Source organism: Ranitomeya imitator, chromosome 1, assembly GCF_032444005.1.
Source record: "Ranitomeya imitator isolate aRanImi1 chromosome 1, aRanImi1.pri, whole genome shotgun sequence".
NCBI classification, from domain to species: domain Eukaryota; kingdom Metazoa; phylum Chordata; class Amphibia; order Anura; family Dendrobatidae; genus Ranitomeya; species Ranitomeya imitator.
The window spans coordinates 976,002,862-976,030,806 of record NC_091282.1 but is presented as its reverse complement, the minus strand read 5'-3'; the positions used below and the strand labels follow the sequence as shown (position 1 = coordinate 976,030,806).

At 39.8% G+C, this 27,945-nt stretch overlaps 1 protein-coding gene across 1 annotated transcript in view; it reads right to left on the bottom strand.

Annotated features, from left to right (window-relative positions):
* Positions 1 to 721: 721 nt before the first annotated feature.
* ETNPPL (ethanolamine-phosphate phospho-lyase) overlaps positions 722 to 27,945 on the bottom strand; it is a 59,876-nt gene continuing 32,652 nt past the window's right edge. Inside the window, exons 6-13 of the mRNA XM_069743866.1 lie at positions 23,026 to 23,142; positions 19,894 to 19,976; positions 16,338 to 16,563; positions 15,087 to 15,241; positions 12,952 to 13,041; positions 6,946 to 7,076; positions 3,456 to 3,520; positions 722 to 1,405 (exon numbers count right to left, since the gene is read on the bottom strand). Of these exons, the coding sequence (XP_069599967.1) occupies positions 1,298 to 1,405; positions 3,456 to 3,520; positions 6,946 to 7,076; positions 12,952 to 13,041; positions 15,087 to 15,241; positions 16,338 to 16,563; positions 19,894 to 19,976; positions 23,026 to 23,142 (975 nt within the window). The 3' untranslated portion in view covers positions 722 to 1,297. The remainder of the gene's footprint in view (positions 1,406 to 3,455; positions 3,521 to 6,945; positions 7,077 to 12,951; positions 13,042 to 15,086; positions 15,242 to 16,337; positions 16,564 to 19,893; positions 19,977 to 23,025; positions 23,143 to 27,945) is intronic.

The window sequence follows — 27,945 nt, the reverse complement described above, 5'->3', positions numbered from 1 at the left end:
TACTAAAGATCATTTGGACAATCTAAAGGTATATTATAACAATATTTCGTGAACAGATGAGTCGAAAATAGAGCTTTTTGCTTTAAATGAAAAACATTGTGTGTGAAAAAACCCCTAGAGCATTACTGCATAAAAACCTCATGCTATCTGTGAAACAGTATATTATCACAGTTTCTGCCCGATTTGCTGCATCTGTACTAGGGTGGCTTGTCATCATTGATGGAACAATGAATTCTACATTATATTAGCAACTTTGAAAGTGAAACGTCAAGACATCTGTCCATGAGCTGAAAGTCAAGAGAACATGGGTCATACAGCTAGACAATGACCCAATACACCACAAATCGAACTACAAAAGAATGGCTGAAGCAGAATAAAGGTAAAGCTGCAGAATGGCCAAGTCAAAGCCCCAATCTTAATTCTATAGAAATCTTGTGAAACCGTTCATGGGAGAAAATCCACAAACATAACATAATTAGAGCTGGTTTGTAGAAATAAATGGGCTAAAATTCCTCCAAACTGATGTGCCAGACTAATCAATAATTACTGGAAATGTGTAGATGCAATAATTGCTGCACAAGGGGTCACAGCAGATACTGAAAGCAAAGGTTCACATACTTTTGCCACTCACAGATACTGATATTGGATCATTTTAATTGTTCTAATATTTTTACGCATGGCTGCAGATAGATAAATAATACACATCTAAGAAATAGGGTAATTAAACTGGTAAATGAAATGGTTTATTGATATTACCATAAGTAATAGTGAAAAGTTACAGTACAGTATTATATTTATATAGTATCATTATCCAATACGTTAGGTTAAGTCTGTCACCAATAAGTCTCCATACGATTTCATGAACTTTACAGTACTGCCATTTGTTCTCGACGTTTGTTCCTATTACACAATTGCATGATTTATTGGTTAGATTTTGGATTGTGAAATAGCTGTACAAATACCATGATAGCTAAATGAAGAATTCCGCACATTAATTTGCAAAACCTGATAACATGATGAAATATTGTAACTTGGCAATATGTATGAAAAGGTTATTTGATGGCATTGCACTCTCATAATGCACCACCCCCAAGCCAGAAATGTGAAATTGTGTTATATGTTTAAGCCATTAAAACATGGATATAGTTTCCATTCCAATAAGAAATATTGAAATTACAGGCACGCATACAATACAGATCACGGTAGAACCATGCATTTCTACCATTACCCATCCATACACTGGCTTTCATCGCAATATTGGAAGCATTAAAAACTGCAAAGGAATCTGGCATCTGGTTTATGTTCTTATTCTTTTGTTGCTGACCGCATGGTTTTCTGAGTGTAACCCACTCTCTTGGGTTCTGCAAATATTGCCTTGTAAATTATTAGAGGTCTCATGTGCATCCTGTAAAGAGAAAAACTTTATGAAGGTGAGGTTGCACATCTATGGTAAACGACCTTACATATTGGTGGTCAGAGCAATATTATGACATTACTGCAAATGAGCTTATGCCACTATCATCATGTGAATGGGTCTCCTCAGACTACTGCCATTCCTTATGGAACATCCTAGCATACAACTGACTTCTACTGGAGATCGCCTTGCGTCTGTGTGGTTTTATCAAATGAAATGCATTTTTTAAGGCTGGCCAGGAAGCATTTCCACAGACACCTCCGGCACTGCTTTTCTCTAGATAGGATAGATGATCGAAGGTTAGGGAAGATAAAAGTTCTACATATCCAATCCTTTTTTATCACAATAGCTTACTCTGGGACATAAGGAAAGAAATATAGGAATGAGAATGTTTGCAAATCCACTATAAAATTATGTGATCCAGTGATAAAAATGACATGTCTATGGACACGGTAGTACTTAATTCTGGCAAAAACCTGTTTTAATGACAAATTTAGTGCTAAATAAATAAAACAGATGATAATTGTAACCATAAGGGTATGTTCACACGTTCCTGATTTCCATCCTTTTTTTTTCAGGACTGAAACCGCATCTCTTGGCAGAAAACGCAGGTCCTTTTTTTGGTCCTTTTTTTGTGCTTTTTTGGTGCGTTTTTTGATGCGTTTTTTGATCCTTTTTTTTAATGCAGTTTTCTATGCAGAGTCTGTGTGTTTTCTAGGAAGTTTTTTAGGGTTAAAATGGCTGAAAATACCTTAACCCTAACCCTACCCCTAACCCTACCCCTACCCCTACCCCTAACCCTAACCCTACCCCTAACCCTAACCCTAACCCTACCCCTACCCCTAACCCTAACCCTACCCCTAACCCTACCCCTACCCCTAACCCTAACCCTATTCTAACCTTAGTGGAAAAAAAAAAATTCTTAATTTTTTTTATTGTTCCTACCTATGGGGGTGACAAAGGGGGGGGTGTCATTTACTATTTTTTTATTTTGATCACTGAGATAGGTTATATCTCAGTGATCAAAATGCACTTTGGAACGAATCTGCCGGCCGGCAGATTCGGCGGGCGCACTGCGCATGCGCCCACCATTTTGCAAGATGGCGGCGCCCTGGGAGAAGACAGCCGGACGGACACCGGGAGGCCGGGTAAGTGTAAGGGGGGGAGATTAGGGCACGGGGGGGGGGGGCATCGGAGCATGGGGGGGGCATCGGAGCATGGGGGCGGTATCGGAGCACGGGGGTGGGGCATCGGAGCATGGGGGGGTGGGATCGGGGCAGCCACACTCCGCCCACGCACTTCCGTCCGCTTCCCCGCACTTCCTGCTGCAGCGGTTCGGCACCGCAATAAAACCCGCAGATATATTTTTGATCTGCGGGTTTTACTGCGGGTTTGACCTCACAATGGAGGTCTATGGGTGCAGAACCGCTGCGGCTCCGAAAAAAGAAGTGACACGCTCCTTCTTTTTTCCCGCAGCTATTCAGCGCGGCTTTTTTTTTTAATTCAGGATCATGTGCACAGCGGTTCCTGTTTTCCATAGGGTACATTGTACTGTACCCTGCATGGAAAACAGCTGCGGAACCGCAGCGGCAAAAACGATGCGGTTCCGCAGTAAAAAACGCACTGTGTGAACATGGCCTAAAATGTCTACTTCAACATAAAGCAATCTCATATTCTTCATTTAAACAGCATATACAGTACATAGACCAAAGGACTTCTACATCATTTTTGGACATATACGCCTAGACTAGACTAGACTAGAATAGTAGACTACATCCTGGTGCCTGCAATAGGTGTAGACAGCCAAAAATGATGTACAACAGAGCACACCGTGACTCCGTCTGCATCATTATAGTCAATGGCCCCCTCAGTGCATACGAATAAATCCCGATTTGCTTGGCTTCAGACAAAAACCCAGAGGGAGACACTGAACGTAGGGTCAAATGTGATGTGAACATTGCCTGAATAAGAAATCTCCTCTAATAATATTTAAATTGCTGCAAAGATACAATGGTAAAAATCAGCAAGGTTAGCAACTTACTTTTCTTTTGTTTCCAGACTGTTCATTCGCTATGGCTTTGTTTGTTCCTGTTGCTTCTTCAAAAGCTGCAAGGAAGCAATTACAAATTGTTTTTGTTACCATTGTTTTCCAATATACAATTCTAGTGTACCTCAGAATGTTATCAGTTTGCAATGGTGGTTCATAAATGTCTGGACTTAGGCAAACTCAACCAAAAGGAAATTTCCTTGAACTTTCTCCTCAGTTAATAATATGTAACTTTTACATGTTATAACTGTATACACTGTCAGAATGGGGAATAAGGAACTGTCATGCATTGCCGCTGTTGCATTGCCTTTTATGAGTTTGTCCTCCCTCTCTCCCTGTCTGCCTCCCTACCTCTGATGTCAGTAACCCTTACCTTCTGCTTACTCATTTTATGTTTGTTCGCCATCTTATGAGGCTCATGTCTTTGCATCTCTGGTTCAGAAAAGTCTTTTTACCTATTGTATTGTGCATAACTACAAGAACTAGCCTTCTGCTGGAATTTTCATACATGCCTCCTGCAGTCGAGTCAAGCTATCCGATGAAATCTCTTTGTGTGAGTACAAGTACATGGATATATCCATGGAAATGGAGTCTCAAGTATCCTACACTCGCAGCCTAGTTATGGATCCAGAATAGGAATTGTTTTCCAATGAATTCTGTCTAGAAAAGCAGTCAGTTCTCTGATATACTATGGATCACTTGGGTATCGAGAGTTGTCAGTGACTAGGACAAATGTTGCACCCACTAACTCTGAGTGTCACCTTAAGGGCTTGCTCACACCACCGTATAAATTGGACGAGTGCTATCTGTTTTTCTATCGCTAGAACTCGGACCAGTGTTATTCAATGGGGCAGTTCTGATGACCGTTCTTTTGACTGACAGAATCTGTCTGTGAAAAAAATGCTGCAATTTCACTCTGAAGTCAAATGGATCTGAGAAAAAATCAGATGCCATTCAAAGCCACAGTAAAGCATCCGATTTTTACTGATTCATTACAATTCTGACTCATAGGAAGCTCTAAACAGAAAAAAAAGCCAGATTGAATACTGAGTGTACACGGATGACAAATGAGAAAATAATCATCCTGCGTTTCTGGATGAAAATAGGCCCAATTTATATTACGCTTGTGTGACCCTAACTTAAAACTAATAATGCCTCCTTTCAAAAGTGTTAATGCTCCCTTAAAAAGTAAAGATGCCCCTGAGTGTCACCTCCAAAAGTATGAATGCCATCTTTGGCCAACCCACACAAAAATTGTACTCATCTAATCCAAGGGACTGGATCCTTTTCTCCCTTGCACACAGATTGGGTGATGCAGTGCAGTGATATCACTGCGCCATCTGCAATTTGTGGCTTATCTTGGGGAAAATAATGCAATTGGTGGGCTGAAACTGTACATGCACGATCAACACCTCTGCCAATCATCAGTCAGCTGCTGCTCCCGTACACATTGCACCCTTGGCCAAAACCATCAGTATCAACTCAGTTAGCCAACATTAGTCTAATGCAGGGATGCACAGCCTGCAGCCCAGGAGCCACAAGCAGCCCTCCATGCCATTTTGTGTGGCCCTGAGCATTCTGTATACAGTACTTTGCAGGTCAGAGTGGAAAAGTGTAGCACATTGCTCAGGAGCAGGGATGGATAAGCAGGGATAAAGCACTGTTTAACATAACTGGGTCCACCATACATCAATAAACTAGTTCTTTGAACTCTGCTTAGTACTTTAGAAAGGTATATGTGAGTTAGTGAGGTGGTTGTCTACGTATGAAACTTGCACTATTCTATTGTTAGGGAATTGTGAAATGCAGCCAGCGACTAGAACCATAGTCTTCAGTGTGCAGGGTCTCATCCTGTCTAGATTACTGATTGAAGGAGATGATCACAACTTTTCCCTGATACGTGAAAGTCCTGGTAGTGGTATCTGCATCTCTTAAGGTACCTTCACACTGAACAACTTTAGAACGATAACGATAGCGATCCGTGACGTTGCAGCGTCCTGGATAGCGATATCGTTGTGTTTGACACGCAGCAGCGATCAGGATCCTGCTGTGACATCGCTGGTCGGAGCTAGAAGGCCAGCACTTTATTTCAGCGCTGGATCACCTGCTGACATCACTGAATCGGCATGTGTGACACCGATTCAGTGATGTCTTCACTGGTAACCAGGGTAAACATCGGGTTACTAAGCACAGGGCCGCGCTTAGTAACCCGATGTTTACCCTGGTTACCAGTGTAAATGTAAAAAAAAACAAACACTACATACTTACATTTCGGCGTCTGTCGTGTCCCCCGGCGTTCTGCTTCCCTGCACTGTGTCAGCGCCGGCTGGCCGTAAAGCAGAGCACAGTGGTGACGTCACCGCTCTGCTTTACGGCCGGCGCTTACACAGTGCAGGGAAGCTGACGGCGAGGGACGCGACAGACACCGGAATGTAAGTATGTAGTGTTTGTTTTTTTTACATTTACAATGGTAACCAGGGTAAACATCGGGTTACTAAGTGCGGCCCTGCGCTTAGTAACCCAATGTTTACCCTGGTTACCCGGAGACTTCGGCATCGTTGGTCGCTGGAGAGCTGTCTGTGTGACAGCTCTCCAGCGACCACACAGCGACGAAACAGCGACGCTGCAGCGATCGGCATCGTTGCCTATATGCTGCACCGTCGCTTAATGTGACGGTACCTTTAGACCTGTACTTTTGACATTCCATAAACCTTTCAAAAGGTAATACCCCTCTAACTGCGGCCCTTGAAGCAGTTCAATATGATAGCGTGGCCCTTGGACCAGAAAAGGTTGCGCACTGCTGGTCTAATGTGTATGGGACCCTTTATTCTGCTATTTGTTTGTCTGCCCTTACACTCAATAAGAAATTCTGAAACAGTTATTGACAATCCCTGACACAGAAAATGCCAATGCAATCTGTCTAACCTTGTGCATTGCTGATAGCTGCACATATTGGCAGTATCCAAGGCAATATACTTTATCTTTACTGACGTGCACAGACGCAGCACTGAGATATGGAAGTATTATAGATGTCAACAACACAAGTACAGTCTCCGACTCCCGTACAGGACAGTGTCATCCATCTGACTGTAATGAAAGATTTGCTGTTTCCCATGTATAATACCTTCACCTTATCATAGATAAGAGGCCCGTGAACTGCACCTTCTCTATTCATGGCCTATTTTTTCTTGGCTTTAATCTTTTAGCCTTTGTAAATAAATTTACCAACTCAAAAGCAGAAGAGCTTGAGATGTTTATAAAATGTATATGTTGTAAGGCTACATAAGAAAATGTATGATTCATTCTTTATGTGTATAATGCATATGATATGTATGATATGTATCGGTGAAACTTTTGTTACTTTCAATTCATATATTGCTTTTCAGGGCTTTGGGAAGCTGTCTCTTCCTAGGTATAATTTTGAATGGAATATTTCTTTTTTATAGAGGTTTGACATTACATTATTCTCTTGCGGTGTCCTTACCAGTAAGTAGTTCATCTATAATATCCACCACCATCTTAGCATCTTCCTTTGTAAAGCACATCGGAGGCTTAAATTTAAGAACATTTCTATGGGGGCCATCTGCACTCAGAAGAATATGTTTTTCTTTCAACCTGTAATATACAGAAATATTTAGGTTTCTTTCCTTTTATGTTAAACTTAATTTTCCATAAATGTTTAGTCATAAAACATTCAGAACAAATAAAGTGGTAGGAACAAATGTCATGAATTGTCTTATAATAGTTTCCTGGAAAAAAGAAAATGCAAAGCTATAGTCATAGGCTAACTGAGTACTAAAAGAGGTCATTTACTGCTTTTATATTGATGACCTATCCTTAGTATAGGTCATGTGGCTTATAAGTATAAGTATAAGTTAATGATATCATATAAAAGGGGGTCCAGCCGATATCACCTCCGATGGCCAGATGTAGAGAGTGTAAATAATAGAGCACAACAGCTTCACACACTATTTAGTGTACACAATAAAGCACAATAGCGCCACACAATATTTAGTGTACACAATAGAGCACAATAGCGCCACACACTATTTAGTGTACACAATAGAGCACAATAGCGCCACACACTATTTAGTGTACACAATAGAGCACAATAGCGCCACACACTATTTAGTGCACACAATAGAGCACAATAGCGCTACACACTATTTAGTGTACACAATAGAGCACAATAGCACCACACACTGTTTAGAGAACCCAATGGAGCACAACAGCTCCACACACTACTATTTATTGTACACAATAGAGTACAATAGCGCCACACACTATTTAGTGTACACAATAGAGCACAATAGCGCCACACACTATTTAGAGAACACGATAGAGCACAATAGCGCCACACACTATTTAGTGTACAAAATAGAGCACAATAGCGCCACACACTATTTAGTGTTCACAATAGAGCACAATAGCGCCACACACTATTTAGTGTACACAATAGAGCACAATAGCGCCACACACTATTTAGTGTGCACAATAGAGCACAATAGCGCCACACACTATTAAGTGTACACAATAGAGCACAAGAGCGCCACACACTATTTAGTGTACACAATAGAGCACAATAGCGCCACACACTATTTAGAGAACCCAATAGAGCACAACAGCTCCACACACTATTTAGTGTACACAATAGAGTACAATAGCGCCACACACTATTTAGTGTACACAATAGCGCCACACACTATTTAGAGAACACAATAGAGCACAACAGCTCCACACACTATTTAGTGTACACAATAGAGTACAATAGCGCCACACACTATTTAGTGTACACAATAGCGCCACACACTATTTAGAGAACACAATAGAGCACAACAGCTCCACACACTATTTAGTGTACACAATAGAGCACAATAGCGCCACACACTATTTAGTGTACACAATAGAGCACAATAGCGCCACACACTATTTAGTGTACACAATAGAGCACAATAGCGCCACACACTATTTAGAGAACACAATAGAGCACAACAGTTCCACACACTAGTTAGAGGACACAATAGAACACAACAGCTCCGCACAATAGTTAGAGTACATAATAGAGCACAACAGCTGCACACACTGTTTTTTGGCTGCTACAGGATACTGCATATCTGCTCCTGTTCTCCTCAATAGTAGCCAATCTGCAGTAATCAGTAGAAGTCCCTATAAGAGATGTGATGAACTGTGGTGTTCTTCCCGGTGCACTTTTTACACCCGGTCATCGGAGGTAATATCGGCTGCTCAGTAGAGTTCCTATTTAACCCCTATAAACATCATACCTGTATTATAGATTCTAGTGGTTTAAATGTAAGAACAAATATTTATTTTGTGTGCAATTTAGGGAATTTTAGTGCACAGTTGGTGTGACCAAGGACTTGTTACACCATTAAGGCCTTTCAGTTTGCATATTAAGCACATGGTCATAACTTGATTGACTACACCCAACCAAGTGATGCCTGAACTCAAATTGTGGCTTTGCGACACTGCAGGAGCTCAGCTATGTTCAGTGTCAGTGTACACTCTCATTGCTGGTTGTTGCCTGCAGTTCAGTACCAAGTGCCATGTATAGACAGGAGCTGGAGCACACTGACACTGCAGGAGTACAGACATGTGCTACTCCCACACTGTCAATGTGTGCTCTGTAAGAGTGCATACTGACGCTAAGCCTGGCTGAGCTCCTACAGTATCACTGTTTAGGTTCCAAGCCGCTGGTTGAGGTCAGGCAGCAGTTGCTTGGGTGCTTTTACATAATATATGTCAATGTGCTCAGTATGCATATAGAGGGGGCATAATGGTGCTCTGAGCCCTTGGTCACGACAAGCGTGCACCAAAGACCACTCTTGTGCATACAATTTTTTTAGCTACCTAAACCACTAACATCTATACTACAAATATATATATATATATATATATATATATATATATATATATATATATATATATATATTTTAATAGGAATTAATTCTACTACCTACATGTGTAAGTGGTTGAATTAAACCCTTTGCCAGATGTTCTCATAGACAACAACTGATTACTGAATTATCATCATCTGCCTATTGTCATGGGACCAAACATGTGTTATTCATAGTATGAAGATAAATAGGACAATAGGAGTCGTTAGTGGGGTAATAAATGTAGAATTTAATAAAACTGGAGTGTGTAAATATAGATTTTCTGCATTGATAAAGATAAATTGATAAATCTGGAATACTAAGTTTGACTAGTTGTTAGTTGTAACATTATTCAGTATGTATAAGGCTACATTCATGTCTAACAGTCCAAGCATGGACCATGATGCTCAAACTCTCCGGAGGTCTCCTGGCTTGAACTTGATAGCTCTGTAGATATACATGAGGCTGTGAAGACAGGAGATCCATGGAAAGTCTATGCATCACATCCCGTTCTTAGATTGTGAGACATGGATGAGTGAATGTAGCCTAAGGATGAAATATTATGTAGTGTAAAAATATACATTTCTTGCCTTATGCCTGACATGCTTATTAAAGTATGCAAGCCCCATAGAGATTTCCTAATATATTTCAAAGTGAACCCAACAGCTTATAAATGCTGCCTGATTTACGGCAGCACATGTATCAGACACTGGCTGTGCGATTTCAGCCATATATTTTTGACTCTGAAGCTCTGTTCCAGAGGAAAAGAACAGCACGGGAGTCTAGTCGGACATGTAGTTTCCCCAGTGGCATCTCTTCTCCCACTCTCTGTCAGTGTCAGGTCTCTCTATGTGCACACACATAGTGAGGGACTTGTCACCCATAGAAATCGGGCAGGGAGAATGTCAGGGACCCGCCTGTCTGTCTTCATGCAGCTCAGTCCCAGATGACTTTTATGTGTTTTTCTCTGTATTGCTGCAGCATTTCAGGCTCAAACACACCTGGCTGAGGTCAGCCAGTGCCTAATACATACTATCTGTATATTGGCAGCATGTATCAGCTGGAAGGTTCCCATTTAGGCTTCTTTTACACTTGCCGTGATTTTGCGGCCCATTTTTGCAGCCCCAATAGATTTCTTTGGGGCGGCAAAAACGGGCCGCAATAATTTCACGGAGCGCTGTGCGCCATATGGCCGTGAAGGCCATATTTACGGCCGTAGAAAAAGATCGAGCCTGCTTGATCTTTTTCATGGCTTATGGGCACGGCCCGGAAGGTTGTTTTTGCGGTGCACCGTGACTTCCCGTTTTGCGGACCGCCATTCTTTTTCCCAATACTTTTGCTATAGTATTGGGAACCCGAAAAATGGTGATCCACTAGTTTTTTGCGGTCCGTTATTGCGGCAGACCGTGAGAATTGTGGCAATACGGCCTGCAAAAAAGGCCCGCAATAACGGGCTTCAAAAAACCCAGTTAGTGTAAAAGAAGCCTTAATGGCAGAGATACTCCATTACAGAAAGATAAAATATTAAAATACAATCCACTGGCTATGACATTTTAAAATGTTCCAAGAAACATTAGAATAAAGTTGATCAAAATGATCAATTTCAACCAAAATGGTCATTGACTGGGTAAAAGCGTAAGAAACAACTGTATCAGCTGAATCATCGCTGGTTGTCATAATTTGTAATTAAATCCACTATGTTTCATTTTTTGGGCCAAAAGTCGTGCAAATGAAAGATTGTTCATCCATGAAGGATTTTTTATTGTCATCGGGTAAACATCAGTACCGTATATACTCGAGTATAAGCCGACCCGAGTATAAGCCGACCCCCCTAATTTTGCCACAAAAAACTGGGAAAACTTATTGACTCAAGTATAAGCCTAGGGTAGGAAATGCAGCAGCTACCGGTGAATTTCAAAAATAAAAATAGATGCTCCATACCGTTCATTATTGCCCAATAAGATGCTCTATATAAAGCTGTGCCACATATAATTCTCCATACTGTTCATTATTGCCCCATAAGATGCTCCATATAAAGCTGTGCCACATATAATGCTCCATACTGTTCATTATGGCCCCATAGATGCTCCATATAAAGCTGTGCCCCACATATAATGCTCTGCACCATTCATTATGGCCCCATAGATGCTCCATATAAAGCTGTGCCCCATATATAATGCTCTGCACCGTTCATTATGGCCCCATAGATGCTCCATATAAAGCTGTGCCCCATATATAATGCTCTGCACCGTTCATTATGGCCCCATAGATGCTCCATAAAAAGCTGTGCCCCACATAAATTGCTCTGCACCGTTCATTATGGCATAGATGCTCTATATAAAGCTGTGCCCCATATATAATGCTCTGCACCGTTCATTATGGCCCCCATAGATGCTCCATATAAAGCTGTGCCATATATAATGCTGCTGCTGCAATAAAAAAAAAAATCACATACTCACCTCTCTTCGCTCAGGACGCCGGCGCTTTCAATATTTACCTGCTCCTCGTGCGGCTCCGTCTCCAGCATTGACGCTCAGCAGAGGGCGCGCACTGACTGCGTCACCGCGCCCTCTAACCTGAGCGTCACAGCCAGAGGACGCTGGAGACGGAGCCACCCCGGAACGAGGAGCAGGTAAATATCGCGCAGCGCTCCCCTCCCCGTATACTTACCTGCTCCCGGCGCGGTCCCAGCAGTCCCTGCTTCTTCCAGCGCAGCAGATTCTTCCTGTGCTGTGCGGTCACATGGTACCACTCATTACAGTAATGAATATGCAGCTCCACCTCTATGGGAGGTGGAGCCGCATATTCATTACTGTAATGAGTGGTACCATGTGACCGCTCAGCACAGGAAGAATCTGCTGCGCTGGAAGAAGCAGGGACTGCAGGGACCGCGCCGGGAGTAGGTGAGTATAACTAGACAGCCCCCACTCCCACTCTCCTGCCAACCCCCGGGTATGACTCGAGTATAAGCCGAGAGGGGGACTTTCAGCCCAAAAAAATGGGCTGAAAATCTCGGCTTATAGTCGAGTATATATGGTAATTACCTTTATGTAGTAAAATATTAAGTCTCGTGTTGGAATTACAATCATTCGTTAAACGTTCTTTCGTTAAACAATCACGTAACCAGCAATATACTTTAATCTAATGTTTAAGTGAACTTTTACTTGAGATAGGAAGGGTTCCTATTTTATAAGCTTTTTGTACTGCTGGAAACTACTCATGGACTTACCGTGAGGCAGGATAGTCAAGAAGTCCAGAGTCAGTACCAAGAGGGTTCGTAATAGACAAAGGGAAAAGACAAATGCGTACTAAGGTAACAGTACAGTGCTGAATAGCCCAGTAATCAAACAGAATGGATGACTTTTGAAGGAGATCCCACAGACCTAGCCAAAAGGGACAACTGAGCTGTCAATCAACCTCTGCATTAGATTGGATGGTAGAGCTGTCACTGACAATCCTGAAGGGTCAGCAACCCCTCAATCCCACATGGTGGCAGAGCTGTTATTCACATTGTCCATAGGACACTGTGAATGGTTGAATCATGACACTGTTACTCGGCACGGACTTGCCTTACTGTTAAATAATGAAATACTTACTTATATATGATGTGCTGGGCCTCCGCTGTAGCGGGAGTCCTCAGTTGTCGGTCTTTAACCAGATCTACACCAACAAATAAGCCGACACCTCTGAAAGAATAGTGAATGATAGTTTAGTATATTTTTACAGTACATAAAGGTAATATGCATAGTAATATGAGCTTATTACAAATTGCTTTGCTCTGTATAAATCTGGGGTTAATAAAGTGTTTTATATGCAATTAATAGTCACGGCTATAGTTGAACACATACTGTAATAATAATCATTTGTATTTGTATAGCGCTCACATATTCTGAATAACTTTACAATTGTACAGACAATAGAGACATTACAGAATAGCACATAACTCAGGCGTGAGGACCCGGCTGGTAAGCTTACCATCATGTACAATACACTGTAGTCTATAACGATTCAGTGTAAACTTATTTAGCCTTATAGGCAATTTTATATAATTTTACAGCATCCCATCTTCTTTTTGGATGTTGAGTAATTATTTTCAACCCCAATTCCAAAAAAGTTGGGACGTTGCATAAAATGAAAAAACAAAACAAGAATGCAGTGATTTCGAAATATCTTATTACCATATTTTATTCACAAAAGAACACAGAGCGCATATAAGGAGTTGAAAGGTGAGACGGAAATAAGTCTAACTTTCCACTTCTGATCTGTGTTCTATGTTCTTCTGTGAATAAAATATTTCAATCATTGCATTCTTGTTTTCATTACACTTTACTCAAGATCCCAACTTTTTTGGAATTGGGGTTGTATAATAAATATATAAATTATTTTATTATAAGAAATACATGTAAGCATGTAACCACTTCTTATGATATTGAATTAAAGTTCACGACATAATGAGACTCATGACCTAAAATGTTCTTAGATTTAATGACCATATCGATTTGTTATATTTTTCATAGCACACCGGATTACTTATAGCAAATAACTGGGCAAAGATTTCAGTCTAATGATACACATTAGATTAAAGAAAGCCAAACCTGCAAATTTCTGTGGAATTTCTGTGGGACACCTAATGTGGATGGCGGCCTGCTGACTTTCCCTCAACAGAAAACAAGGGGGGAGATAAGTATCGGCAATTTGTATTCAAATCCCTGGCCTGTTTGGTCTCCAGCTAGGGGAGCCCCAGGCAGAGGTGTGGGGCTCTGTTCTCCCTAATAGATAATACATTAAGACTTGCTGAGCATCTATGTCTATGGGAGAGACATGAAAGTTACTGTAGTTATCAACCAAGTTTATCCAACAGATATCTGACTGACCTGTTTGGGCACCTTTAGACAATGACAAGCATTGAAGACAGTGTTATCTTGCTGGGACTTGTGTTCTAAGAGGTCTTTCTTCCCTGTATGCACTCATTATAAGACCCTTGAAACAACTTGCCATACCCTTGTTTGCCAGCAGTCTATTCTATATAAGATCAATTTTACACAGGTTCTTGGCACCAGCTAGGCTTGGTCCGCTCTTTTTAGCCTCATGTTCTATCTTTATGGTATATATGCCATTAGTCTATAAGTGTTAACTCTTCCTTATTGATCATCCTGTCATCAAGATTTGCAGAGTATCTTCTCTTCTTTTTATTCTTTATGCTGTGAATTTATTCACCATTATGACACGTAGTTCATATCAAGGCATATAGAATTCAGAATGACTACATAGTGCTCATAGTTGAATTTTTCAAAGAAAATGTTTCTGCTACGTAAATGAAAGAAAATTACGTCCAGCTGTTTTTCCAAAGTAATTGTCTCATATATATTCGTAAGGAATTTTTCCATTGCATTCCACGGAATGAAGCGTCTCATGCTCACATGTGAACAGAACATATAACACTGAAATGAATCATTATTATGAGTTGCCATTTCTGGATTAGAGGAAACTGAACATAGTTATAAGGCGGCCAGATGCTAACAATCATACCATTCATTCCACTTGTGAGCATATTCGGGAACTGAGGAGCTGCTGCTATACTTATGTCATTCACAGTCAGTCATTATGGAAAGTAGGAGGGAGAAGAGAAATATGGCCAAGAGAAGGACAGCTGGTGACCTTGCCCTGCAGCAAGGTGTTTTGGAAATCTATTTTAGCATCAAGGCAGATCACTTCTACAGAGAGCAGTTACCTGATATCGCCTATCATCTGATGTTTTTCCTTCTGCTCCTGCAGTAGCTCAACAAGATAGTTTCCCACTCTGGTAGCATTTCCTCGCAAATCTTCTTTTTCAATAATATCAAGCACTGCCAAGCCAATGGCACAAGACACAGGATTTCCTCCAAACTGCAAAAGTTACAGAGATCAGTTTTACCAAAAGTCACTGAAAAAGGATTAAAATAATCACTGGCAACATGTGAGGCCTTTCAAACTTGCTATTTGAGAGCTGTCTTGTAAAATAACTGTTGTTATATGAATGGGCCAGGACGGATGTTCGGCCACCAGTCACTGTGTGCTGAGCGGTGGCTGTAATCTCTTCGGGCACGCCTCTGTGACTGAAAGCCTGAGGAGTAAAGTGCATTTTCTCCCAATAATTGCACTTTCAATAAGGTGTCTGGACAGCCTTGTAATGCTATTAACTTGCAGATTAAACCTATATCTGTAGGTTAAAAGTATTCAGGGATGCAAAGTTTTTTTTTTTAAGCTTACCATTGTATATAATGGTCATTTGAAACCATGGACTAATTTACTAATTATCAAGCAATTTTGCAATAACTTTCTGTTAAAATTTGCCCCCGTTCTCCCATTATTTCAATTTTAATATTCTGTTGTTTACGTTTTGATGTCCAGAGGACAGTTCACTCCGTGGTCTAGCAGCACTGGCTGAACATGCTCAGTGGTCCTCTTTTCAGTTAGCTTCAACCCCACTGCACTTTCGATGCTGCAAAGTTGCCTCATATAGCAATATTGAGAGGCCAATGTTCAGGCCCGCTGCAAGGCAATCCCACTGGTCTGTACTACTACTGAAGCAGGAGCACCTGCCTTGATCCCCAGCAGTCAGGAAGTTGACGACCTGGGGAGTAGAGCGCTCGTGAAATGCACAGACTAGAGCAACCCTTCAAAAGTATAACCCAACCCTAGACAGACCTATGTGTACATGATTATTATTTGCTCTATAGAAAAGATATTAATACATGAAAGCTAATGGGGTGGAATACAGGCTGTACTGTGCTTTTGTTTGTTTTTAATGAAATATTATTAGTTATAGTATCCTAAGTATATTAATTTAAGTATCTTTGTAATTCTACACACTTTACATATGTATATGGGACGATAATGGTATCTTACAATAGCAGTAATTTAATATCCATATAGAAGGACTTATCAAGTGCATAGATAGCTTTCAAATGACGCAAAATTTTGAAATTTTTCACAAATTTACCGTGTTAAAGTATTCCAAGCCAGTCGCTCCAAATGCTTCTGCAATTTCCTTGGTTGTCACTACACAAGACATTGGATGCCCATTACCAATAGGCTTTCCCATGGTGACAATGTCTGGCACAAAGTCTTCACCTTGTAACTGGAAACTCCAAAAATGTTTTCCAACTCGTCCAAATCCAACCTGAACTTCATCAGCTATAAATACTCCTCCAGCCTTATGTACGTACCTGGAAAGAAAGATATACATCAATCAAATGCGAAAATAAGAAATAGGAATATAAAAGCCATCAGGGAATGTGAGTAGAGGGCATGAGTTCCACAGACAAAATCTTTTTTTTGCCATAAATGGAGCCTGTAGTGATGAAATTATCACATCGATGGGCCATGTCTCCCATCAAACTATGAATACATGCCAGAACAGATACCATAACCATATTAATGGGAAATACTCCTGAAAGAGCAATATAGTAATCATACGAAAAAAACAAGGAGCCAGGAAAATCCCAAGTATAATTACCTATACAAATATGTAACATATACCATGAGAAATCTTCATAAAAAATTACAAAATTTTATTGAAACATTAAACAGAAACATATACAAAAAATAAACATATAATGAATAGAAGAAGAAGCAGTGCGAAACGCGCGACGGGGCAGAGGGACGCCTAGGCATTCACCCGTGTGGCCAACTTACAGGTAGTTCACCCTTTTCTCTGTACCTAATGGTGTATTGTCTTTAGAACTATGTATAATACTAGAGGACTAGCATTTGCTTACCTTAAATAGAACATAGATACTGACTTATTAAAGGTGTTATGCCTTCAGGAGATGTGTATCATTGTTATTGACTCCATACTCAGATTTTGGCCCACTGTTTGGGTTTAGCCTATGGTATTTTTTGTCCCTCATGTGTGTGGTCCAGTACCCTCTTTTTAATGTTGTTTTTTAAGAGAATAATTTTCTAATAAACTGGTATTTTATATTAGTACCATGGTCATAGTCATTCTTATTTTTGTGTGATTAGACCCTATGTGAGATGATAGTTGTTATGGTACAAGTCCCCCTGAGGGGTAGGACATTGATTCTAACTTACTGAGCGTATTATTGTGAATATATAATAAATTAGGACAGGTGAGTAATGTGACAATGCATACAGGCAGTGCCAAAACTGTCTATAATTGAAAGGGTTCCCAAATATATAGCCACAATAATACATGTGCCTAGACCACAGTATCATAATTATAAGTAACCCAATGAGACCCATATACATCAGTGGGTGAGCTGCAGATATATAACACCAGACTCTATAACTCCATATGTGGAATATATACAAGACCCATAATGAAGATAGGGTATATGCAAAAAGTCACCGAAGGAGAGAGGCTGGAGAAAGTAAGGTCTCACCCATTATGACAGAAATGGTGCACTGCTCCGATACCCCAACGCGCATTTCGCTGCTTCCTCAGGGGGCAGACTGCCCCCTGAGGAAGCAGCGAAACGCGCATTGGGGTATCGGAGCAGTGCGCCATTTCTGTCATATACCCTATCTTCATTATGGCTCACCCACTCATGTATATGGGTCTCAATGGGTTACTTATAATTATGATACTTTCAATTATAGACAGTTTTGGCACTGCCGGTATGCATTGTCGCATTACTCACCTGTCCTAATTTATTATATGTTTATTTTTTGTATATGTTTCTGTGTTAATGTTTCAATAAAATTTTGTAATTTTTTATGAAGATTTCTCATGGTATATGTTACATATTTGTATAGGTAATTATATTTGGGATTTTCTTGGCTCCTTGTTTTTTTCGTATGATTACTATATTCCCATCAAACTATATTTGTGGCAAATTTATGCATGGCTATTAAAGCTACTGCTCTGACTACAAATGTTATCTGTATAGGTCTTCAAAGTGAAATATGCACAAGAGTCAATCAATAAAGGATCACAAAATTTGGGGGTTTGTGAGTGGAGTATTAGAAATAAGTGGATCCCATTGGTCTGCAAAGTAAAATGCCTTCAGAATTGCTTATTGGGGCAATATCAATATCTTCAAAATATAAGCTTTTTGCGACGTTAAAGGGAATCTACTAGTTAAAATTTTGATCAAATGTAAGTATGTAAAAAATGCCTTGGATGTTTTGTAGCATTTTATTTTAAGAAGCTCTGCTGGGGCCAGAAATACTTATTGCATACCCATGCTCTCTGTAATGTCTGTGCACATACACAGTCGAGAAAAAGATGAGGAATCCAGCTCAACGAGGTAGTGAAAAAAAACTTTCTTTATTCACTTCATGATTAAGGGTGTTTGTTCACCAGAAACGCGTTGATATCGCATTTTATTCCTTGTTGCTGCTGATGTTTTATCCTTCACTGAACATGATTTGAAGTGAATAAAGAAAGTTTTTTTTCACTACCTCGTTGAGCTGGATTCCTCATCTTTTTCTCGATTCCTCCATGCCCTGACACAGCGGTTCCGTGCTCCGAGTTCCTAAGGATGCCGATCATGGTGAGCTGGACTTTGTTTTATCGCACGTACACAGTGCATACTGATAGCATACCCATCCTCTCTGTAATGTCTGTGCACGTACACAATGCAGCAGGGTTGGTGCGCTTTAGGGCAGATACAAAGAATGGAAATTAATGGACAGAAAAATATCAATAAACTAGTGTAGTCTCGGGGAAGTATTACAGTAATGCCCTTCGCCAGAGGCCAGGGAATGACAAAGGAGCAGCTGTGTAAAGAGTCTTATCAATATATTTCAATGGTTTTTTCTACTTGGCAATTAAAATCCGTTTTATTGTATCATCTTTAAAATAATCCATTTGGCGGAAATCCTTGGTATACACAGGGGGATCAAAAAATGGGCACACTGCTGCTTTATGCGTGCAGACAACGCGTTTCGACCTTCTTAGGTCTTCTCCTAGGTCTACTTAATTGCCAAGTAGGAAAAATCCTCTGGAATTATTTGTTGTTTCCTGTGGCTATTGCATCATGGGTGTGCCTTTCCCATTTCAACTCCGTGCGGCTTCCTGGCAGTGAGCCGATCTCCTAAAGACGACAGACTGGGTGAGCTGGATATAACTTTAATTGTTTGGACATATCAATATATTTGGTGTATATTTTGGCTTTCCTAACTTATCTGCACACCTAGCAGTACAATAGAGCCATTTGTCCATCCCTCTACTGGTAATTTGATGACTCTACTGCCATAACCTACGTAGCAAAGCTATGAAGCAAAAAAACAGAAATATCTTTTTTGCTCCAGAAGCTAGTGTAAAAACTGGAATGTTTCACCAAAAATATGTTTATAATACAATCCTGATCTACATACTATGCCAAATTCAGATGATAATTTCTCCATAAAAATAGACAGTTTGTGCATTGCTGAACTCTAGAAAGACATATGTGCTTCCTAATGTAATTGGCTCTTCTACGACATGATCGTTACCCTTTCGATATAATGCTCTTGGGTATAATCTAGATTTCCTTGAATAACTTTTATAGTACTTAACCAAAGATATCCGTCATAAACTGTGTACATACTCTGAGACTTTCTGGAAATAGCCGGTTGGTGGGATGATTTGACCTCCACAGCTTTGCATGGATTCAGCAATGAATGCAGAAATCTATACCAAAGAAAAGAAAGTCAGGGCAATATTCTTGGTAGACTCTGGTAAAATGTCTTCAGTCCACGATGTGTAACCTTTATTGACTGTAAAATAATTAATCTAAAATACCTAAATAATAAATATATTATCCTAAATTCCACCATAAAGTCAGTTTGGTGGCAAGAAGGTTGGTGAAAAGGACCACCATTATTCAGTAATGTTCTGAATATCACTTGACCTCGGCTAAGAAGACCTTCATTAGATCCACAAGAGCACTAAACAATAAAAAGTGCTGGTTTAGTTCATTCCTTCCTACAAAAAAAAACCTTTATGATAGTTCATTACCAGCAACTGATTATTTTCTAGTTCTAGCAAGGAAAAATCAAGGTTATGTAATATAAAACAATCCATTTTATTCTTAATAGTAATAATATTTCTTTGAAAAGTTATTATTAAGCCTCCAACTGTAAAGCAGATAGCTATACCCTGTTTTCCCTGAATTGTCTCCTGTGTAAAAGCTAGTAGGCTGAGTTCTATAGACCTGAGAGGAGAATCTTTGGCAATCAATTTACAAACCCAATCCAAGAAATATCGGACAGACTATTCCCTATATATGAAAACTGTTCAATAACCCTTGCTCTTAATTTTGTCTTGAATTTACAAATTTTCTCTGTATTGTTTTTTTTGTAAATTATAACACATTTTTGGTGTTCAGTATCATCATCCCTAATCTGAAAACACAAAGCTGTGAATAAATGAATATATACACTATACAGTTGAAGAGAGCCACTACAGTGCAACATCATGGGGAAATCCAAAGGAGAGATATAAGTCTTTAGCACAGCTTGGTCAGCAACTGGGTAACTGGGTCATCAAAACCTACAATATGTAAAGGGGAGAAAAAGGGAAAAAGAAAAACTGACCATTAGTAAGAAGGTTACGTAAGGTCGATCCATAAATTCCTCAGAGTAGAAGAAGTATAGCACAGCATTATGTCAGTCTCATAAGATTAGTAGAAGAGTATGGAACAAGTGTTCTGGCTAGCAAGGCTTGTGTTTCATAACCATCCTTTTGTCTTGGAATGAATGCAAGTCTTTCTGTCCCTATGACAAAGGCTTTTTATGAGGTCTAAAGAATAAACAGTTAGTAAACAAATAATTTTATCCACCTAAATGTATCTATAAGTCACCCGTTCGGCATTCTATATATTTTAAAGCCCTACTCTTCCCAAATATCATCGTTGCAATTATCGATTTTATTTAATCTTATAGCAAAGTATAATTTTTTTATTATATTCATTTTATTATAATGCTTAATTATATTTTGAATAAATACTAAGTGAACTACACATCTGAGGCATAATGTCTACGTAATGCAGTTCAATTGTCCAGGAACTTAGTATTTTTTTTACCATTTGAAATAATAGCTAACACATAAATGGATGACAGAATGGTATGAATGTTCCAAGGAGCATATGATTATTACATTCTGTTCTGTAAAGCCAAAGCCCTTGGCAGGAGAAGAGCTCGTTATTGGGGCCTAAACCTGATCACGGGATATCCTGTTGGTCTTTAGCAGATGTGTAGAAACATTTCCTTAACATACTTTGGAAAATTTATACCCCAGTAAAGAATAATAAATCCAATCCCAAAACAGCAGTGGTTGTTAAATATTTTCGGATGGGTAACACCCTTAAACGGGGACAGGAATATTAAGCCTAAAAAAAAAGCAAACAAGTTAAACAGAATACTAGTGTTTCTGCCTAGGAGAAAAAGGTGTCATTTTTGGAACTACGGTACCTACATCAATTATAACTACAACCTGACTCATTTTCTTTTTTGATTGGGTCGTTGCCATGTACTTAGTGTGTTATGATGCATTTATCCCCCCAGGTAAGTTATGTACACAGTAAGAATATACTCTGGGCTAGACCTGTCCTGCTGGCTTCAGTCTAACTAATGACAAATGCATCACATATCAAGCAAACCTGTCTTAGATGCTTCCAGGGCATTACCTGTCATGCAAACAGGACATTTAATTAAATGGTATATGGGGGTGGGGGAATTTTATTGAGACCAGTGTGTATGTCAGGTGCAGATTAAACAGATTCAGGTCTGGGGTAAAATGTGATAAATTCATTAAGAGGCACAATACTTTTAATGATTGTGGCCGCCCATGCGCTAAAATCAGAAATAAAATCCAGTAATGGATTGGAGTACATATCTCCTTTAATTTACACCACTTTTGTGGCATAAATGATAATTAATCAGTTGGACCAAGGTACGCTATGACCTTTCCCGAAGAACCACCCACACTGCACAAAGTTTGTGAGGCTGGCATAAAAAAGCCAAAAGTCAATTTTAGTTTATTTTGCAACTATGCGATGGGCAAACACTTTTGGACATTTTCACCAACTATTTTGACAAAAAGGACATGATGAATTTGCCCCGTAAGAGGATAGTTCAGCAAAAAAAAACTGTACCTCACATGACTGTCACTGTTTCTTTCCACATGCCAACTTTATTTGACAAATATTATATGTATTCATGTCACCTGTTCCTCGCAATACAAAAGTCACCCCTACAGCTTTATCCAAAAGGTTTACATTTCTCATATCTACGTCTGCTATACAAACCAAGGTCATAAATACTCACATAACAAAAAACCCAAAATACAATATGCCCATGGCATGGTGAAATGAGAAAGGCTAGTGGGCTAGTCGAAACTAGAATACCTTTATCCTGACTTTGACTGAACAGTTGCATAAAAGGTAAAAACGGATTGTCAATGTTAAATTTATAAACTAGATAGATGTTTTAACCAAAAAATCATATCATCATATAACACCATCCAAAAATATTTCCAGTCTGTGAATGTTTAAGAGAGGCAACTAAGGTGGGATAGGATATAATTACATTAGATTTTGGTCAATAGTTTTGTAGTTCATTAATAATTTATGGATTTTTGTGTGTAGATGTATAGATACATGGATACAGATATAAACACACAGATACAATGGATGAAAAACTTGTGTATCTCAGGAGAGTGTTAATGTCTCCACACTAACCTGTCGATTATTTTGATGAGCCTTTTTAATGACATCCTTTACTTCATCAGCATATGCTGTCCCAGGATCAGGATGGTCTTCTCTGTATTTACCCCTGTAGGTATCAGGTGATGGAGCCTGGAAAATGATATTTTTTTTAGTTTTATTAATAGATTATTCCCATAATCACATTTTTTAACAAAGCACAGTAAATGCGTACGTATTGTTAATAAACAGACTAAGCCTATCAAAGTTTCTTTCTTATACCTTTGTGTCTTTTTTTCTTTCATATCTCTATGCCTCTCTGTGCATCCAGCTTCACATAGCAGAAAGGACTGTCCTATCCTTATCTGCTAAAACTTCATTTCCCAGCTTTCTCCAGCACTGCAGACCGTTCCCCTCTTTCCATTGCCCCTGATTAGCCTTACCTATCTGAGTTATCATTAACCCCTTCCCGACATTGAACATATCCATTCTTCATGGTCAACTAGTACTTACTGACCTTTGACTTATGGATAAGTCATAGTTGCCATGGTGATCCGATGTCATGACGACATCGAGCTTGCGCTGGTGTTTCGGTGTAAATCTCTGAAATGCATGATTCAGACAGAACCCCCGCAGAAGATTGCCTGTGGATGCCGTCAGGCCTATGATCCAGCGGTGTCCGTCTTTTTAGGCATGCATAAAAATGTGGTTCGCCACAGTTTTGTACACTTCTGATAAAAAGGACATCGCTGAATAGAGGTGACTCTGCTGCCTCATTATAGTGAATGGATCCTTCGGGAGTTTCACCTAAATAAGGTCACTCAGAAATTTAGATGGAAACACCAAAGTGTTCAGCGTAGAGCACAGGATAAATGTGATCACCAATGTTATGTAAAATGTTCCAGCTAAAAGCTTCAACTCAATCCACAAAAAAAGTCCCCATTTAGGTCCGTCATCCGTCAGTGGAAATATAGGGAGCTTCAACGTTACTGGTAGCACAAAGGTTCTGGAAAAACTAAATGACTCACCGCCCCAAAAGAAATTCAGCAAATTCTGTGCTCTCGAGTTCAAATGCTCTTCTCCCTTCTGAACCCCACAGTATATGTAAACTACATTTAGCGCCCACTTGTTTGGCATTTCTGTAGCGATGAGAACCTGCCTAATTTGTGGGTGTGTGTCTCTAGAAGCATGAACAGGGCTCAATGTACTGATTACTACAATGTACTGGTCACTACAATTTACTTGTTACTACAACAGCATTTTTCAATTTTCACTCCGCAACATCCACTGCTTGTTTCCAGAAAACACTCATGGAGTCAAAATCGGCACTACACCTGTACATAAATTCCCAAAAAGGGAAAATTTCCATAATGGAGTCAACTTGAGGGGAGATTCTGCTCTTCCACCACATAAAGACTGGATATGGAATTTGCAAACTATTCCAGAAAAATCTGCGCTCCAGGAGGCAAATAGCGCTCCGTCCCTCCCAAGTCTCGCTGTATGGCAATACAGTACTGTACAGTCACATATGGAGTATTTCTACATTCAGCAGAAACTGTTTAGACACATCAGGGGCTCTCCAAACGTGATATGACACCTGCAGACCATTCCATCAAAATCTGCATTCAAATATGTCACTTATTCCTTTCTTAGCCCTGCCGTGCGCCCAAACAGTAGATTTTCACTACATTTCAGGTCTCTGCATACACAGGAGAAATTGCACAACAAATTTTAGGGTCCATTTTCTCCTGTTACCTTGTGAAAATTTAAAAAATTGGGACTAAAACAACATTTTTGTGGGAAAAATGTGATTTTTTTTATTTTCACGGCTCTTTGTTATAAACTTCTATGAAGCACCTGAGGGTTCAAGGTGTTCACCACACATTTCAATAAGTTCCCTGAGGGGTCTAGTTTCCGAAATGTCACTTTTGAGGGTTTCCACTATTTAGGCACATCAAGGGCTCTCCAAACGCAAAATGTCATCCGCTAATTTTTCCAGCAAATTTCGCATTCATAAAGTTAAGTGGTATTCCTTCCCTTCTAAGCCCTGCTTTTTATTTTCACGGCTCGATGTTATAAATGTCTTTGAAGCATCTGGAGATTTAAGATGCTCAGCACACATCTACACTGTGTGCAGAATTATTAGGCAAATTGTATTTTAGAGGATTATTTTTATTATTGATCAACAACTATGTTCTCAATTAACCCAACCCAAAAGACTCATAAATATCAAAGCTTAATATTTTTGGATGTTGGAGTGAGGTGTTTTTAGATTTGGCTATCTTAGGAGGATATCTGTTTGTACAGGTAACTATTACTTTGCAGAATTATTAGGCAGCTTAATAAAAACCAAATATATTCCCATCTCACTTGTTTATTTTTACCAGGTAAACCAATATCACTGCACAAAATTTAGAAATAAACATGTCTGATATGCAAAAACAAAACCCCCCAAAATTAGTTACCAACATAGCCACCTTTCTTTATGATGACACTCAACAGCCTTCCATCCATACATTCTGTCAGTTGCTTGATCTGTTTACGATCAACATTGCGTGCAGCCACCACAGCCTCCCAGACCCTGTTCCGAGAGGTGGACTGTTTTCCCTCCCTGTAGATCTCACATTTTATGAGGGACCACAGGTTCACTATGGGGTTCAGATCAGGTAAACAAGGGGGCCATGTCATTATTTTTTCTGCTTTGAGACCTTTACTGGCCAGCCATGCGGTGGAGTAGTTGGAGGCATGTGATGGAGCATTGTCCTGCATGAATATCATGTTTTTCTTGAACGATAACGACTTCTTCCTGTATCACTGCTTGAAGAAGTTGTCTTCCAGAAACTGGCAGTAGGTCTGGGAGTTGAGCTTCACTCCATCCTCAAGCCAAAAAGGTCCCACAAGTTCATCTTTGATTATACCAGCCCATACTAGTACCCCACCTCCACCTTGCTGGCATCTGAGTTGGAGTGGAGCTCTCTGCCCTTTACTGATCCAGCCTCTCGCCCATCCATCTGGCCCATCAAGAGTCACTCTCATTTCATCAGTCCATAAAACCTTTGAAATGTCAGTCTTAAGATATTTCTTGGCCCAGTCTTGACGTTTTATCTTATGTTTTTTGTTCAAAGGTGGTCATTTTTCAGCCTTCCTTACCTTGGCCATGTTCCTGAGTATCGCACACTTGTGCTTTTTGTTACTCCAGTAACGTTGCAGCTCTGAAATATGGCAAAACTGTTGGCAAATGGCATCTTGACAGCTTCACACTTGATTTTCCTCAATTCATGGGCAGTTATTTTGCGCCTTTTTTGCCCAACACGCTTCTTGCGACCCTGTTGGCTATTTGCCATGAAGCTCTTGATTTTTCGGTGAACACCCTTCAAAGGTTTGGCAATTTCAAGACTGCTGCATCCCTCTGCAAGACATCTCACAATTTTGGACTTTTCAGAGCCCGTCAAATCTCTATTCTGACCAATTTTGCCAAAGGAAAGGAAGTTGCCTAATAATTAAGCACACCTTATATAGGGTTTTGATGTCATTAGACAACACCCCTCCTCATTACAAAGATGCACATCACCTGATTTACTTAATTGGTAGTTGTCTCTCAAGCCTGAACAGCTTGGAGTAGGACAACATGTATAAAAAGTATCATGTGATCAAAATACAACTTGCCTAATAATTCTGCACACAGTGTAGATAAGTTCCCTGAAGCGTCTAGTTTCCAAAATGGTGTCACTTGTGTGTGTGTGTGTGTGTGTGTGGGGGGGGGTTTCCATTATTTAGGCACATCAGGGGCCTTCCAAACGCGTCATTGCATCCGCTAATTATTCCAGCAAATTTTTCATTCGAGAAGTCAAATGGCGCTCCTTCCCTTCCGAGCCCTGCCATGTCCCCAAACAGTGGTTTTCCACTACATATGGGTCTAAAGTAAAATTTTTGTGAAAAAAAGTTAAATGCTCATATTTTCCTTCCATGGTCTAAAATTTCTGTGATGCTCCTAAAGAGTTAATAAAGTTCTTGAATGTGGTTTTGAGCACCTTGAGGGGTGCTTTTTTTAGATTGGTGTCACTTTTGGTTATTTTCTGTCATATACACTCCTCAAAGTAACTTCAAATGTACTGTGGTACCTAATAGAATGGTTTTTCTACGTTTTGTTGAAAAAATGAGGAATCGCTGGTCAACTTACTAACAAAAAAAATTGTTTCAAAAACTATGCTGATATAAAGTATACATGTAGTAAATGTTATTTATTAGCTATTTTGTTGTGACACAACTCTCTGATTTAAGGGCACAAAAATAAAAATTTTGAAAATTGCTAACATTTTTGTCAAATTTCCATTTCTTTTCACAAATAAACGTAATTCATATTGAAGAAATTTTACTACTGTCATGAAGTACGATACGAAAAGTTAATACTTCATAAATTGAAACTGGTCAGAATTGTAACATTTAGCCTGGACATGAAGGTGAAAACAGGCTTTGGGGCTGAAGTGGTTAAAATAATCTAAGTGTAGAATTCCCCTTATGCTCTGTGCGCTCAATGCTCCTGCATAAGTTCCCTGCCTTACTGATTTCATTGGTAGCATGTTTTAGTAGAGCAAAACAATCCTGCACTCCAGGGCTATGCTTGCTGTCTACTGTTGACAGATCAGTTTTGTGATGCTGCAATTACTGCTCTATCCATTCACGCAGGAGATAATCCTCTGTTGTATGCAGCAAGCAATAAACACAGCTCAACTAATCTCAGCCCCTGTATATAGCTCCATCCTACAGTATGTCCTCTCAGCCCCTCTATATAGAGCCCCCTCCTGTAGTACATCCCTCTTTTCAGCCCCCTACTGCAATATATCTCTCCTCTCAGCCCTTGTACACAGAAACCCATCCTTTAATATATCTCTCCTCTTTACCAATGTTTGAAAAGCCCCAGCCAGTAATATATTTCTCCTCTCAGCCCCCTGAATA